Source organism: Chlamydotis macqueenii, chromosome 8, assembly GCF_036417535.1.
Source record: "Chlamydotis macqueenii isolate bChlMac1 chromosome 8, bChlMac1.mat, whole genome shotgun sequence".
In the NCBI taxonomy this organism is placed as follows: Eukaryota; Metazoa; Chordata; class Aves; order Otidiformes; family Otididae; genus Chlamydotis; species Chlamydotis macqueenii.
The window spans coordinates 31,160,002-31,173,975 of NC_141563.1; the positions used below are offsets into that span (position 1 = coordinate 31,160,002).

Sequence of the window (13,974 nt, forward strand, 5' to 3'; positions counted from 1 at the left end):
AGTGGCCAAAGGGTGGAACCCTCATCGATTCGCACTAAGCGATACAACCACCACGAGCAACAGGTCTTGGCAACTGCTCAAGTCAGACGGACGTGTGTTTTTTACACCACAGCTTTCCTTAAGAGTCCGCTTCTGATTTCTCAAAGCCTGCGCTACCCCATCCAAAACGGAGATCTTTAGAAGATGGAGATCAGCAAATACAACACAGTAATGCCCAAGAGCAATTGTGCTTAAAGCACCATTACACTGCATGCCACAATTCCCTAACACATGGAAAGTGTCAAAGAACAAGGCTCCAGGAATCCAGCAGATCATACGGGACCTCTGTTCATCATCTAGAGCAATTCCCATTCTCCCTGCAGGCTGCATTAGCTACCAACAAAAATTGTAGGCATAAACCTTCTGCTTATTCTAATTTATCAAAAAGGACCAAATGTACATTTACAAGTCTTCAGTTATGGAATAAAAGTATCCCAACTTCTTGACCCATCAAGTATATTGATAAACACATGGATTAAAAAACATAAAAGAAGAATTACAGTGTACTGGACAGAACTCTTTGGACAGACCATTAACCACAGAACACACACTCAAAAACAGGCAATTTGTACAGTGGAATGACAAACACCACATGGAGAGGACATATTATCCTGGGACAAAAAGCTCTTCAATTTATCTGTTGGAATAAGTCTCTGACGCAAAGTTTGAGGTACTTTGGTGAAAAGATCCAGTCTCTTAATTACTAATAAATATTAGTTACCTTTCTTTAAGGAATTATGTACTGTAGTTTCAAATACACATCTAGGAAACCTGAAAATTCAGAGACCCAAAATCACTTTTTAATAAGGTGATCTCATTCTTTGCTAGAATCCTAATGATTAAATCATTACCTTACTATTTCCTTTCAGCACAGAAGAAGACATATTTTAACAGGCAGACTACATGCCTTTAAGCAGGAATCTACCCAGTGGTCAGGGCAGAACAGGCAAATTTTGTGTCTCAGAAAGGCAAGTGACCTCATGGAGATCCATGGGATGCAGGAGGTACATTAACACCAGCACCCTCCCTCCTTTCTTCCTTGCCTCGTGCCTTCCCTTAGACAAGCAAATAAATCAGGATCAGCACTAGTCTGTGTGTGTGCCAAGGACATGCTTATCTTGCTCTGCTTGGTTTTGCCCAAGAAGCAGCAACAAAAGCCAAACCGTATTCAAACATGAACCAAACATAGTTGGATTTTTTTCCATTTTAATAACGCAGCAGTAAAAAAAAAAAAAAAGAAAAAAGAAAAAAAAAAGAAAAAAAAAGAAAAAAAATCAATGTGACAGTAGTTATTCTTCATTACAAAGACCAACTGGAATCTCAGGTAAAGCCAGAAACTGTATTCTCTAAAAGCTGTAAAGCTGCAGTAACCGCTATAAAATCTTCTCTGTAGAACACAAGGCATCATCACCAGCTAACGGAGGACAGCAGAGCAGGGATATGGTGAAACCAGTATGAAAGCTCTAAACATCTAATGATGAAACTTGAGTCCTTTTAATTACACTGTGTGTTGGGCACAACTCTGAATAGCAAGTGGAAGCACTGGCCTGGATAAAATCCAGGACACAAGCTTGGATGTGCTACCTGCCTTTCATCTAGTACATTGTTTATGGGAATTTTCCTTTAGGCCTCCTTGACACACCAAAAAAGCAGAATGTGGAGTTGCTCTTCTAAGGAAAGGCCCTGTACTTTCAGATGGGAGGACTGTCTAAGCAAAACCATCAATGCTCAGTGTTGGGGTTATGAAAATATCACATTATACAGGCAGTAGAGTCAACTGCACTGCCCTCTGAACAAGCTGCTTTGAAGTCCTTCCTTCCCCAAAATATAAGAGATTAAGAGAAGCACCTGCTTTTAAGGATGAAATTTCTATTTGATCGGTGACAATAAACGCCCACTGGAACAGTCATAAAGCAGCCTCTTACGGCCTCACCAGTTCCGAATACACCAGTGCATGTCCAAATCAATCTTGCTGCTCTTCCCATAAGAAACATGAGATCAGCCTTAAAATTCTATGATTTTATTGACCATTTAAAATCATGGATGAAATGAGCTATAAAAAAATAGAACCCTTTTTCTGGTAACTAAGAAGTGATCTTAATTTCCCCAGATTTCCAAGACCATGGCTACTACCATCCAAATATCCTTATATCAAAGCGAAGCAAAGAGTGCCTTTCCCATTTCTTTCATTTCCAGGATCTCTAACAACTGAAAAAAAGCAACATTAAAACTGGACCACAAGAAGTAGTAGTGTGGGCAGAACATGACAAACTATTTTTTCCATCAAGACCCAACCTGGTTAAGAATGCTGAAAACTTAAAGGTTGGGGTTTTGCTGGTTTTTTGGGGGGGGGTTAGGTGGGTTTTTTTAGTCATAGCTATTAGACCGACTTGTAATTTTAATATAATGATACAATGGGTTGTGTTCTTCAGTGTGCACTTCTTGCACTTCCATAAGACTTATGATCACACAGTGAGGAAATAAACCCTTCCCAAAGGCAATGTGATAGGTGTAGATCACTTCAACTGAGTTAGCTGATGTTTTAAAATTGGTCAGTCCTAAATACATTCTCTTGTGACAAAAAAAAAGTAAGAGCATAAACTGGTTATCTCTGATATGGCAATTTTTACATAAATGAAATTAATTTCAATCACTTTATCTTAATTTTTATAAATAGAAAATAGACAAGGGCGTGCGGTATAAAGAAAAATTGTGAAGGAACAACTGTAACCTCCTTGTTTAATCTGGGGAAAGAATGTGATAATTCACCATACTTTCATCCACATAAAAACATCCTAGCAAGCCGTAAGTCAAAGTCAGAAGATGATATAAAATAGACATATTAGAACTGTTTATTAAATTGCTCAGTTACTTTTCTGTTTCTTCATGTTGAATGTGCTGCTTCATAGATTACCATGAACTTCCAAGACTCAGTACTAACAATTTTCGCTACTAATTTGGGATGATAGTATAAAAGTTAAACTGAAACTTTACCATATTCTTGAACCCACATAACAAAACAGACTGCAAGTATTCTTCTAAGTATCTAAATTACAAGGATCCTGCCAGATCCACTCTATTACTCTACTGCAAGTAATTGATGAGAGCCACAGAAGGAAAGTAACATACAAAGTAATGAACATTACAGACAATCCAAATTATAATTATGATATTCTTACACAGAAAAAATAATTGAATATTTTCTAATGATGTATATATTTTAATTCAAATATAGGCAATTTTAAGCTTTCAATTAATGGTCACTTTCTCTGTCAGGACTATTCATTCTTCAGTCTATCAATTCCAGGGGGAAAATTCTAAATGATCCGGTAAATGCAGACACGGCATCCATTACAATTAAACAGCCAGTGTATGTAAACCTCACAACTTGTTTTCATATCACAATGACAGCATGTGGTAATGAACTTTCTGTTCAGAACTGTAAGACCTGGAAAGGGAAAGAAATAAATACTCCCAAATACTAATTACTCAGATGCTTAATACTCAACCTCTTCAAAAACCTGGAGATCAGCCAAAAAGTGTCTTAAATGGTTTGACTTTGTACCAGAACACTATTTATCGGCATTCTTAATTTCTATCAGCGCAGACAGACTGTGCTTAGTACTTCGCAATGAAATAGCTAAATATAACAGCAGCGCTAATCAGATCATACATAAGCGTTTGAGAATTTAGATTTATAACCTAGAAGTCTTAATTAAATTCAGCTAAGGAACATCAACCACATCTGCTACAACTGTCACAGAACTGAAGGTGGTTGTGTTTACAAGGGATGATGCAGAACCTCAACATGTTCGTGGCTACACACGTGTCGCATGTGAAACATGACCCTTCAGCAGTGCAGCCGAATAACCTGTCAGTATAGATCTATTCCTGCCTCAACTAATATCCAACGGTTTCTCTATACAAGAAGCACAGTTACTTGCTCTGAAGTGAGGATACGAGGTCTTGACCAACCGTAGCGTTTAGAGAAAGAAAGCGTTACCAGCAGTAGGTGGAAGGATGGATGCTGAGGTCCTCCGTACGGGATCTGCCTGTGAGGGCATAGTTACACCATGGGCCACTTCATCTTCTGTCTTTGTCTCTCTCCCCTTTCCTCCCCTCAAACCTTATCCTAAAACTTTTACATCGTTTTCATACAGAAATATGTTTTGTCTTGACAAGGTCGCTGTTGTTACTTATGAAGGAGGCATTGCTCATGGCTATGCAGAAATGACTTAAAACAATGACAATGACTCAATTAAGAAAAAAAAAAATTAGTTTAAATACAGAGAACAAAAGCAATCTCTCTCCTTCTTCTCATATTGGGTGTTTCTACTCTATGCCACCAAAAATCAACATAAACATCAGGGACAAAAATCTCACTCTACTAAAATAAATAAAAACCTCAGTGACCTCATAGAGGAAAAAAGTTACAATCATACCTGTGTAAAGCTAATATCCAGAAAGTCATCTGTACTTACATAAATAACATCACAATGCTTCCATGTAAAAACTGTACTAAAACACCACCTACAGCTGATCTCACATTACTTTTTTTTAATACACACGTTTGAAAGGTTGCTTATTTCGCTTGGCAAGGGCACTAACTACCAGTGGAAGTTTAGAAGTTCAGCCAATATAGCAAAGAGAAATTAAATACATTTCAGAAATTTCAGTAAATTATTCTGGCTTGGTTCTCATTTTACAAGCTCAGTAATGTTAAAGTTGTTACAAAATCCAAACAAAAAATTGAGAACAAACTGTGAATCTATTTAAATAAAATTATTATTTTTTAATTTTCTAGGATAATTTTCAAGACTTCATTATATCAGTTGATGATATATACCCCAAAAAAGATAAATTAAGCCTATAATATAATTGAAGTTTTACTTACATAAACTTGTTTAAAAAAAGAATTATTTCAACCTCATACTTTCACTTTGTTTGAACTTTAATGAGCAGAACAGATATAATTCATGGGGTTAAAATTATTCAGGCACAATAAAAGCTAAAGATATGTCCTTGCTGAATGGTAAAATGAGATTTCCACAGACTACATGTGCCTTGTTTCCCACAGTCAAACTGTCACAGCACGGAAACATTCTCCTGCACGTGGAGGTTTTGGTACCCATCTCCCTGGTGAAAGTGTGCAAAAGGATCTGAAAGAATTATTGACAGTTCATACAGTATCCCATATTTCATTAGATAGTACAAGCAGAGAACATATCTTAACTCTGAAGGGAGATGAAGCAACAATGTTTTAAATGACTATTGACTCCACTAAATTTCCTGATAATGTCAGAAGACTGTAGTCTGTCAGGTTCATCAGAGACTCAAGATGATACAGGAATCCAATTATGCAAAGTCTATTTAGTTGTCCTGTTTGCTAAGGCAAAGGTTAACGAGAACCGCACTGAAAAAACCTCCTGTGGTATTACAAAGTATTTCTTATGCTGCACAACATGTAAATGAAAAAGTATTTTAATCAAGTCTTTCTTTAACTCTTTAATTGCAATGGAGTACTATAGCATACAGCAAATTAAAAACTCACGATAGAAAGCGATTTTTAAAATTTGCCACTGAACTAAAGACATCATGACTAGTTACTAAAGTAATTACTACTGAACATTTCTAATTTACAAAGGAAAAAATGTTCAGATCATGAAGCCATAGATAGTCATTGCTAACATTAAATCTTTATAAATAGTAAGCTACGGCCTCTAATTTTAGACAGAAATTAATTATATTTTTGTTGGTAACACATTCAAATCTGTTTACACAGCTGAGAAGTCTCAGCTGCACCAGACTCGAGCAGTGAGCTTTGAGGACTCTCCTGCTTTGCAGCAGATGACTCAACATTCACCAGTTTCATTAAAGCTGAAAAGGGGAAAAATTCACCTGCAACAGTGTCACTTGTAAAAACAGACTTAAAACAGATTGATGCATTTTACATATGTGAGGTATCCTATTCAAAAGAAAGGAGGAGGGGGGAAATACGGGAAAACCTAACAGCTGTGGGAAAACGGATTAGAAGTGTTGAGTTTCCAATTCTTTTTTGGGCTAATGTAAACTAATAAAATGTTAAAATGGATCCACATTTCAAAGACTGTAATTACCATATGACACCATGCTGTTATTTCAGATCTTGCATCTATCGTCTCGGATATGCTCCTGAATACGTGGCCATAGATTTACCCACCTCTCTCAAACTTAACTGCTCTTTCTGCAAACACTCCCGCAGACATTTTTACAGGTATATTAGAAATGCAGGCAGTCTTTGCTTTGCTGCCTTTTTTTTGGGCATAAATCTTTTACCCAGAGCAAAAAAGTAGCAGTGTTATCATACAAACCGCAATTCTCCCTTTACAAGAAGCAGAGTAGAAACAGACAGGAAAGTAATGCATTGAGGATAATGCTAATACAGATGGAAAGCAAATCCCAGTTCCATTTTCACTTTATAAAATACTTGGGTTCAACCTCTAGTTAAATGATTGATCTTTTAAAAAATAGAAATATTTATTTTTTCCACATTTTTCTCAGGTCATGCAATCTACATAAAACATAACTACGTAATTATTTTGGGCTTTTTTTTTTCTTTTTTTCTTCTTTTTTTTTTTAAATAAAGGCAGACCTCACTGTCTGGCATCGGGAACATACTACCAGAAGAAAATTGTCTGAGTGAAACAGGAAGTCATGCTGTAAAATAGGGACAACCATGCAAGGAAGCAAGTCTAATATTTAATGGAATTACACAGTTAAGTCCCACAATTTCATGAATTTGTACGCAATTCACAGTCAGATGATTCTGTTACCAAGAATATACATTGACTTCCGCTAAGATTTCCTTCCATTTCTAAATAATGATAATTCTAAAACCTGCAAAATACATTTGAAAATTGAATACGCACTGTACTATATGTGTATTATTTACTATTCCAAAATATAATCTTGCAAATGTCCATTCACCCTTACTGGCCCAGCAAGAACCAAGATGGGCAACCTTAACAGCAAATGAAGCTCCTCACTGATTTCAACAGGAACACCTCCTGCTCAAAAGCCAGACATAAAACTTAATACCACCAGTGATGGACACAGCTGAGGAAAATATCTAGATGTGCACCCAGAATACATGTAAAAACCAAGATTTTTTACTGAAGTTCAATCACCACACTAGACCTACTCAGCTTCCAAAACGTTGCACAGCTTTGCTCCTCCTAGTCTAAGACACGCACTGAATTTGATATACATGAATAATTTCCATGGAAGTGTGCTTCAATAAGGCAATACTTAAGTATTTTTGTATCTTTCAAGATAAAGCTTTGAATTATGTGTTATGAATTACTATGTTAGGACAGGTTGCTGCATATGAGACAATAAAAGCAATTGGGTGATTGTGATAAAAAGTCCAAGTAAAATAATCTATTTGTAGGAAGAAATTAAATAACCAAAGCTACTTACCGAGTCGTCTGTGGCAGAAGGAGGCCAGCCTTCCCATAACTGGTGACGGACAGGGATACTAGTTAGGTCATACACATTCCGCTTTACCTGGTAAAAAGTTAAAAAAAAAAAAAAAAAAATCAGAACTTGTACTAACAAAAATACACAGGCAAACTGCATTATTTTCACCATAATCCTCAGGTTTTTATTTTAGTTTTTTCCAACTATTGCAGAAGAAGTTCCTCCAACACTTAAAGACCCAGATCTCTTCCACAGGTTTACACACTGCTGAATTTCAGTGCTGCCAAAAGCAACTGAACAAACTACATTAAATAAAAAAGAAATCTGTAACATATAATTCGTAATTATCCATTATTACTGAAGCACCACAAATGTGTAAAATAATTCATAATACAAATGACTTAAAGCAAATAACAAGACTACTCCAAAACCTGTCCTCTGATACCTTCTTTAGCTTTTCATTTGTTCACTTGTCAGCTGGAAAGAAACAACAATTAATTGTATTCTAACTTCTGCTGTATTACCAAAAATTCTGTAACTGAAAAAAATTATATATAGTTGTCAGCAGAAACGATCTTCGAGTTAGCACCTTGCTTGCAGTCTAGTGCACTTAGCCTAACTTAACAACTTTATCTGAACAGAAAAATGGGTAAAAAAAAAAAAAATTGGGAAAAAAGCTGAAATTTGTCAAAATGAGAGATATTAACATAATTCATATATCTAAAGGTGTCATATTCAAGAAATGAATGAAAGATTATTTTAAGCTATGTTTCTTAGGGAGATAATGCAATAAAACAAAGCAATCCACTATACGGACATTCCATAAAATTTGACCCTACCTGTTAATCAGTACTTGCCGTAGCTTCAGCATGGAAGTAGGGCTGATGTTTGAATACACGGTAAGGTAATATGGTAACATAAGCATAAGGAATGGGCATATGTTCCCTCAAAATCTGTCATTTATTTTTAGTACAGAACGTATATGCAACATCTGGCAGTAGATATTCATCTAAAAATGTGTTTGCATAATGAAATAGCACCAAAACTCTTATTCTCTGGATCAGCTTTAGAGAGAAATCCTGCACGCACCTTTTCTCTCAAGTTGTGCACATAGTTCAAGCACATTAACACATGGATGAACGATAGGTGTGCGAACATTAAGTAGTAAAAGAACTGTCCCAATCACTGTAAATATGCTAAGGGGGGTGAGGGAGGAGGCCAGGATTTCCACACATGCACTTGCTCACAAATATTGATTTGAGCAACTTTCTTCAAAAGACTCTTCACAGCACTGCTGCGTGAGTTTGCCAACAAATAAATACAACTGAGAAAATTCAGAGTATATAGAGAGCAAACACAAAGTACAGTGCTCTTACTGCATTTCCAGTTCCCAGATCCTCCATTCATGGCAATTCCCGTTGCTCATCCTCACTGCTTTTAGTAGCAGCAGTAGTGGTACTTCATACTAATAAAGTGCCCTTTAGTAAAAACTGTGAAGAACTGCCTCACATTTCTGGATAGATTTTATATACAGATTACGTGGATAATAATTTCCATACTATCAGTTTAAAGCTTTATGAATATAAATATCCTGCAGAGATGAGTGGAAAACAATGGCTTCAACTTGTTATCCAAGAGTGAGATACATTACTTCCAACTCTTAAGCCTACCTCTCCCTAAAGGATGAAAGTCAAACCATGTGTGTTCCTTATCTGGACATTTCAGTATCATAATATATATTTGGGTTGGATTTTCAGCTCAGCTTTACAATCACTGTATGTTTTAGAATCATTAAGATAGCTCTCTGTTTTTTTTTGTAAAACTGGTAAATTACATGTACACGCAATAACATTTATGATAATATTGGTTTTGTTCAGGAGTTTTTGCAGGGAGATGGATCTGGTAACTATGTTTGAATTTAAAAAAAAATTACAACTATATTTTAATTAAAAAAACTAAAACAAGAACACTTTTTGTTTAGAAACAGAATACTGAAGTATTTATTAGCAATTAAAGCTGTCTTCATATTCACGCTTCCTTATATTTAAGCATGTTGGAATGCTTTTAAAAATAAAAATATACCTTAGTTATTAAAAATGTATTTAAATTAATTTCAAATACATGTATATATAGTATATTTGTATATATATGTGCATAGGTATACACACATGCACTTGTGAAAAATGGAATTATGGAAGACCGAACTCTATAGAACTGGGTATATGATCTCATTCCTACTGTTCAAAACAAACAGCCTTTCTTCAGTGCCTCTTAACAAGAGGGCAGCCTGCTGTGCAGCATTCGTTTCGCAGTGGTATCAAGGTAAAGAGATGTCATTACTCCGTCCTGACCCCACAACAGCCCATCAAAATGTAACAACACTGATCTGTGATCACAAGAACACAGTTCTTGCCATTTTAGTTTTCTTGCATTAAATACTAGGATAAACTGTTCCTGTGAGATAACTATTCTCCAATTACATATCCAAAAAGTCTCATTAATATTATTTTCACAATATAAAACTCTAAAATGAGCTACTTTGAAATGACAAGCAAAACTTATTTACAGAAATGTGGGATCAATAGAACTACGTAATATTGTTTTTAAAAAGTCTTCAGAAGTAAAAATAAATAACTCAGAAGTCACATTCCTCAAATTCCCTTTTAATTCCCAAGTACAACAGAAAGGCATTACGAAAAAAACAGTATTTCCCTTCTTTCATTAACTCATCTGTAACTGCACTGAATTCAATAACATTCCTCTGCTATTCTAAGCTTGAAAGGCCTGCTCGGGGTAAAGTGTTATGTTGGTATAAAGCACAATGCCAGACTGATGTGCTGGACAAAAGTGATCAAAGTTGAAGTAATTTTAGCCAACGCACAAGTATTCTGCTGCATTATTCTACCAGAATGACATCTGTTGAGCAACTCGTTGCAGAATAAACTCGTTGTTATAGACAGGCCCGGTTGGGTAGGGGACCATGTCAGACTTATTAGAGTAATGTTCGATTAAACAAACTGCTTGAGTTCAGATCATAACTGGATTTGGAATTCATGCCAAAGTAGTCCTCTTTCAAACAACAAGCCACAATCAATTATTTAAGATAAAATAAGCTTGCTTTTAAATAACGATTCAATTTCAGGTTTGTTTGATAATTAGAATAGTATTAAGAAAGCAGACTGCAGAAGTTTTAGAGACTAGGAATATTTACCAATTGAGTATAGAAATATCTCTTTTCTTCAATAACTGACTTAATTTCAGTTTAAAGTTAAAAATTACGTAAGGAGGGAAAAGGTCTAAAGATTCGTATAAAGCAGAACCATAACCTGCTTCTTCACTAGGCCAGTGAAATAAAAACCTACAGCTATACTCTTCATGTAACTGAAAAAAAGTGAGCATAGTAAATGAATTAAGTCTGGTCTGTTTTAAGGCTTTTATTTATAAATTCACACGATATTGATAGGAGGACTGAAATCTTTATAAATTTCTGTAAAGCAAACACTTAACTTCTAGTGCCATCCACTGAGCTACATTTATTGGCAAACTTTTTGGTCCCCTACCTTTGATCAGTTCGAAATACTAATTGGTGGCATTGTCTTTGTGCAGCCCAGAATTTCTTTTCATAATGTTCAGATGCCATGGTGACTGGCACATTACCACGGCAGCCACCCTTCAGATTATAATCTCCAGAATATACGAGATCATTTAAAACCAAATTAAAGGCATACCTATTTAGTTCCACAACTCAGCTGTGAACAGTATCAATGCAATCATTTAAACAAAAAAAAAAAAAAAAGCCAAAAAAAAAAAAAGCCCCCATATATTTCAGATGCAGTTTTACTTGGAAAATTATGTAGAACTCCTGCAGAATGCCCTGTCTTGCAGCTATACACTAATGCTGGAGAAGCACATGAAGTTTTACATTCAGCTCATTTTCTCTGGTGTTAGAAGGGAGTTAAAATATTAAACAACTTTTAATATTTTAAGAAAACCCACACGTCAAAGTAGCCAACACACTTAGAAAAATTCCCCAGATGCAGGCAGAGTCTTACTTTCTTATCTTTCACTGTTGTTTTTTTTGAGCAGATGAGTATGTTGCTTTCATAGGAAGGTTAAACACAAAAGATACCCTTAGTTTGTAGATATGAAGTTAATACAACGTTCAAACCTCTTCCGCATCCACAAAATGAAGCAAAATGTATCCCAGGGCAAGAAGTCTATACCAGGTAATGTGATGGTGATGACCCTCTGGTGGTTTCATTTCCCAGGAATAAGTTGCTATTTTCTTATTTCTGAATTAGTAAAATCTGAAACCTATTGTTAAAAAAAAAAAAAAAAAATCTAACACCTACCGAATTCTTAAAAAAATTAAATATTATGCTGAAGCACCAAACAACTGTGGTGCCTGAATCTGTATCTTTGAATCACAACAAATCACAACAAAGTTTAACAGTAGTTTCCCTCAGGCTGTTTTCCACTTATGCAGGTACAAAGTTAATTGAAATAATGTAGATAATGAACTTTTGTTAGTCTTATTATTAAATATAATTTATGCAAAGCTGTAAATTGGCTGAGATGCTAAAGACTGTTCCAGGCACATAGGCAGCATGAAAGACAGTGCAAAAATGAGTGCATGAAAGGCAGACAAAAGGAGCAATAAAGTCAGAGGACTGTGAGGAATGTGGAATGTGAGTTGGGGGACGTGGCGAAATGAGATCAGATGCAGACAGAGCAAGGTTGCGTGGGGCACTGATAGTAAAGCCAGAATCTTGACTTTGACATTGTAACAGAAGCCAGGACAAGTAAGCAAAATTTTCAGGGGACAGCAGTGATATGGATGGGGCAATGACAGAAGGAAATGCAAAGTAAGCAAAAGCAGTTTGGTGAATAAAGATGGAGAGAAAACAGGGAAAAACCAGCCAAAGCGATAAGTCTTCAAGATTACAGAGGAAAGCCTTTAACATCTCCACCACCAGATAGCAAAGAGCATCGGGAATCTGGCAGTAATGCATGGGAAGCAGGGGGACAAACCTACCAAGTTTCTAAGCAGAGAGAAGTGTTTTCATGTACCACTTTCCTGCAATTAAACCATTTCATGTACAGAAAAGCCACTAATGCATCCAGCTTTCACTTTAGAGTTTATGGAACAGTGCCTGAACCAAAATAAACCCAGCTTAAACTACTATTAAAAAGAAGTTGTATTCTACTATAGTACTTAGTAAATGTTGTGTCAATGTCTTCATTAGAAAGCTCGTTCAATTCATTATATAACCATTTAAATTAACTTAGGTCTGGAAAATAATGTGTGATTTTTGTGACATTTTGCTGACAAGAGTTCAAACAAAGATCAAGTCACATTAAACACTAAGCAAAGCCCAGCACACATTTTTTGATGTTTCCTATTCTTTAAATTCAATATCTAGGAAAGAGATTGAAGTACATGAAATCTGCCTCTAATTTTTGGAATGGTGGAGTAAGAAACTTCATGTATCTAGGGATTAAATGACTACTTAAAAATAAGTAATCCACACTATTTCAGTGGTGAGGCGAGGAGAAACCAGTAACTACTAAGAAATACGAAGTGGCTCAATAAGTAAATGCAAAGTTAATGTATTATTTTGCTATTATGTGCTTTAAAATAGGAGAGGGAAGAAAGTTTTCAGGAGAAAGAATCTGTAAGCAGACAAGAAAATTAACAGAGAGATGATTTGCCATATTATTTTATTAAAAACTACCTCATTCAGGAAAATAAGATACTAGATATGAGGACACTTCCCAGTACCACTTCCAGAAAGTCATATGGATTCTTTACTCTCCACCTAAGCACTTACAGCCTCACTCCCCCAGAGGTCCATCCATCATAGCAAGTCATCAAACAAAATCCAAACAAAAAACTGTTAATTCCGTTTTACTGATGGAAATTCTCGAGGACTATAGACAGTCCTAATAACTTACGTAAAATACTATTGACAAACTTTAAAGACCCTAAATTAAAAAAAAAAAAACTGATTTTTTTTTTTTCTAAGCTACTTGGCTACTTCTGTTTTCTTGTTCTACAGCTGAAAGACAGACACCTTCAGAGACATTACCTACTCACTTCATATCCTATGAATATTGAATTGTAGTTCCGAGCCATAACACTTATTCAAATAAATTTCAATTTTTTTCTTAAGTAGAAGTTGTTCTCAGAAGCACACCTAGTTTAGGTATCACCAGATGACTTTGACCTCGATAATATATTTTAATTTAATTACATTTTGTAAGTACTTGAAAAGAAGCATTCTGCAGTTTCCTCTCAGCAACAGAAATAACAACACTGCGAATTAATTACTTTCATAGATTTCACAATTACTAATACTTCCTTGTCTTCTAGTTCATTCTTGAATCAACTCATCTTGGATGGCATATGACCTTTTTTCATGGTTCTCTGCCAAGTTAGTATCTTAACACCAAAACCTACAATTAAATGGTCTACTG

At 35.5% G+C, this 13,974-nt stretch overlaps 1 protein-coding gene across 3 annotated transcripts in view; it reads right to left on the reverse strand.

The window, feature by feature from the left end:
* The window catches only part of FAF1 (Fas associated factor 1), a 167,605-nt gene that overhangs the window by 76,476 nt on the left and 77,155 nt on the right, over positions 1-13,974 (reverse strand). For all 3 annotated transcript variants that reach the window (XM_086753732.1, XM_086753731.1, XM_086753733.1), the window contains one exon: positions 7,498-7,584. In XM_086753732.1, coding sequence (XP_086609858.1) covers positions 7,498-7,584 — 87 coding nt within the window. The remainder of the gene's footprint in view (positions 1-7,497; positions 7,585-13,974) is intronic.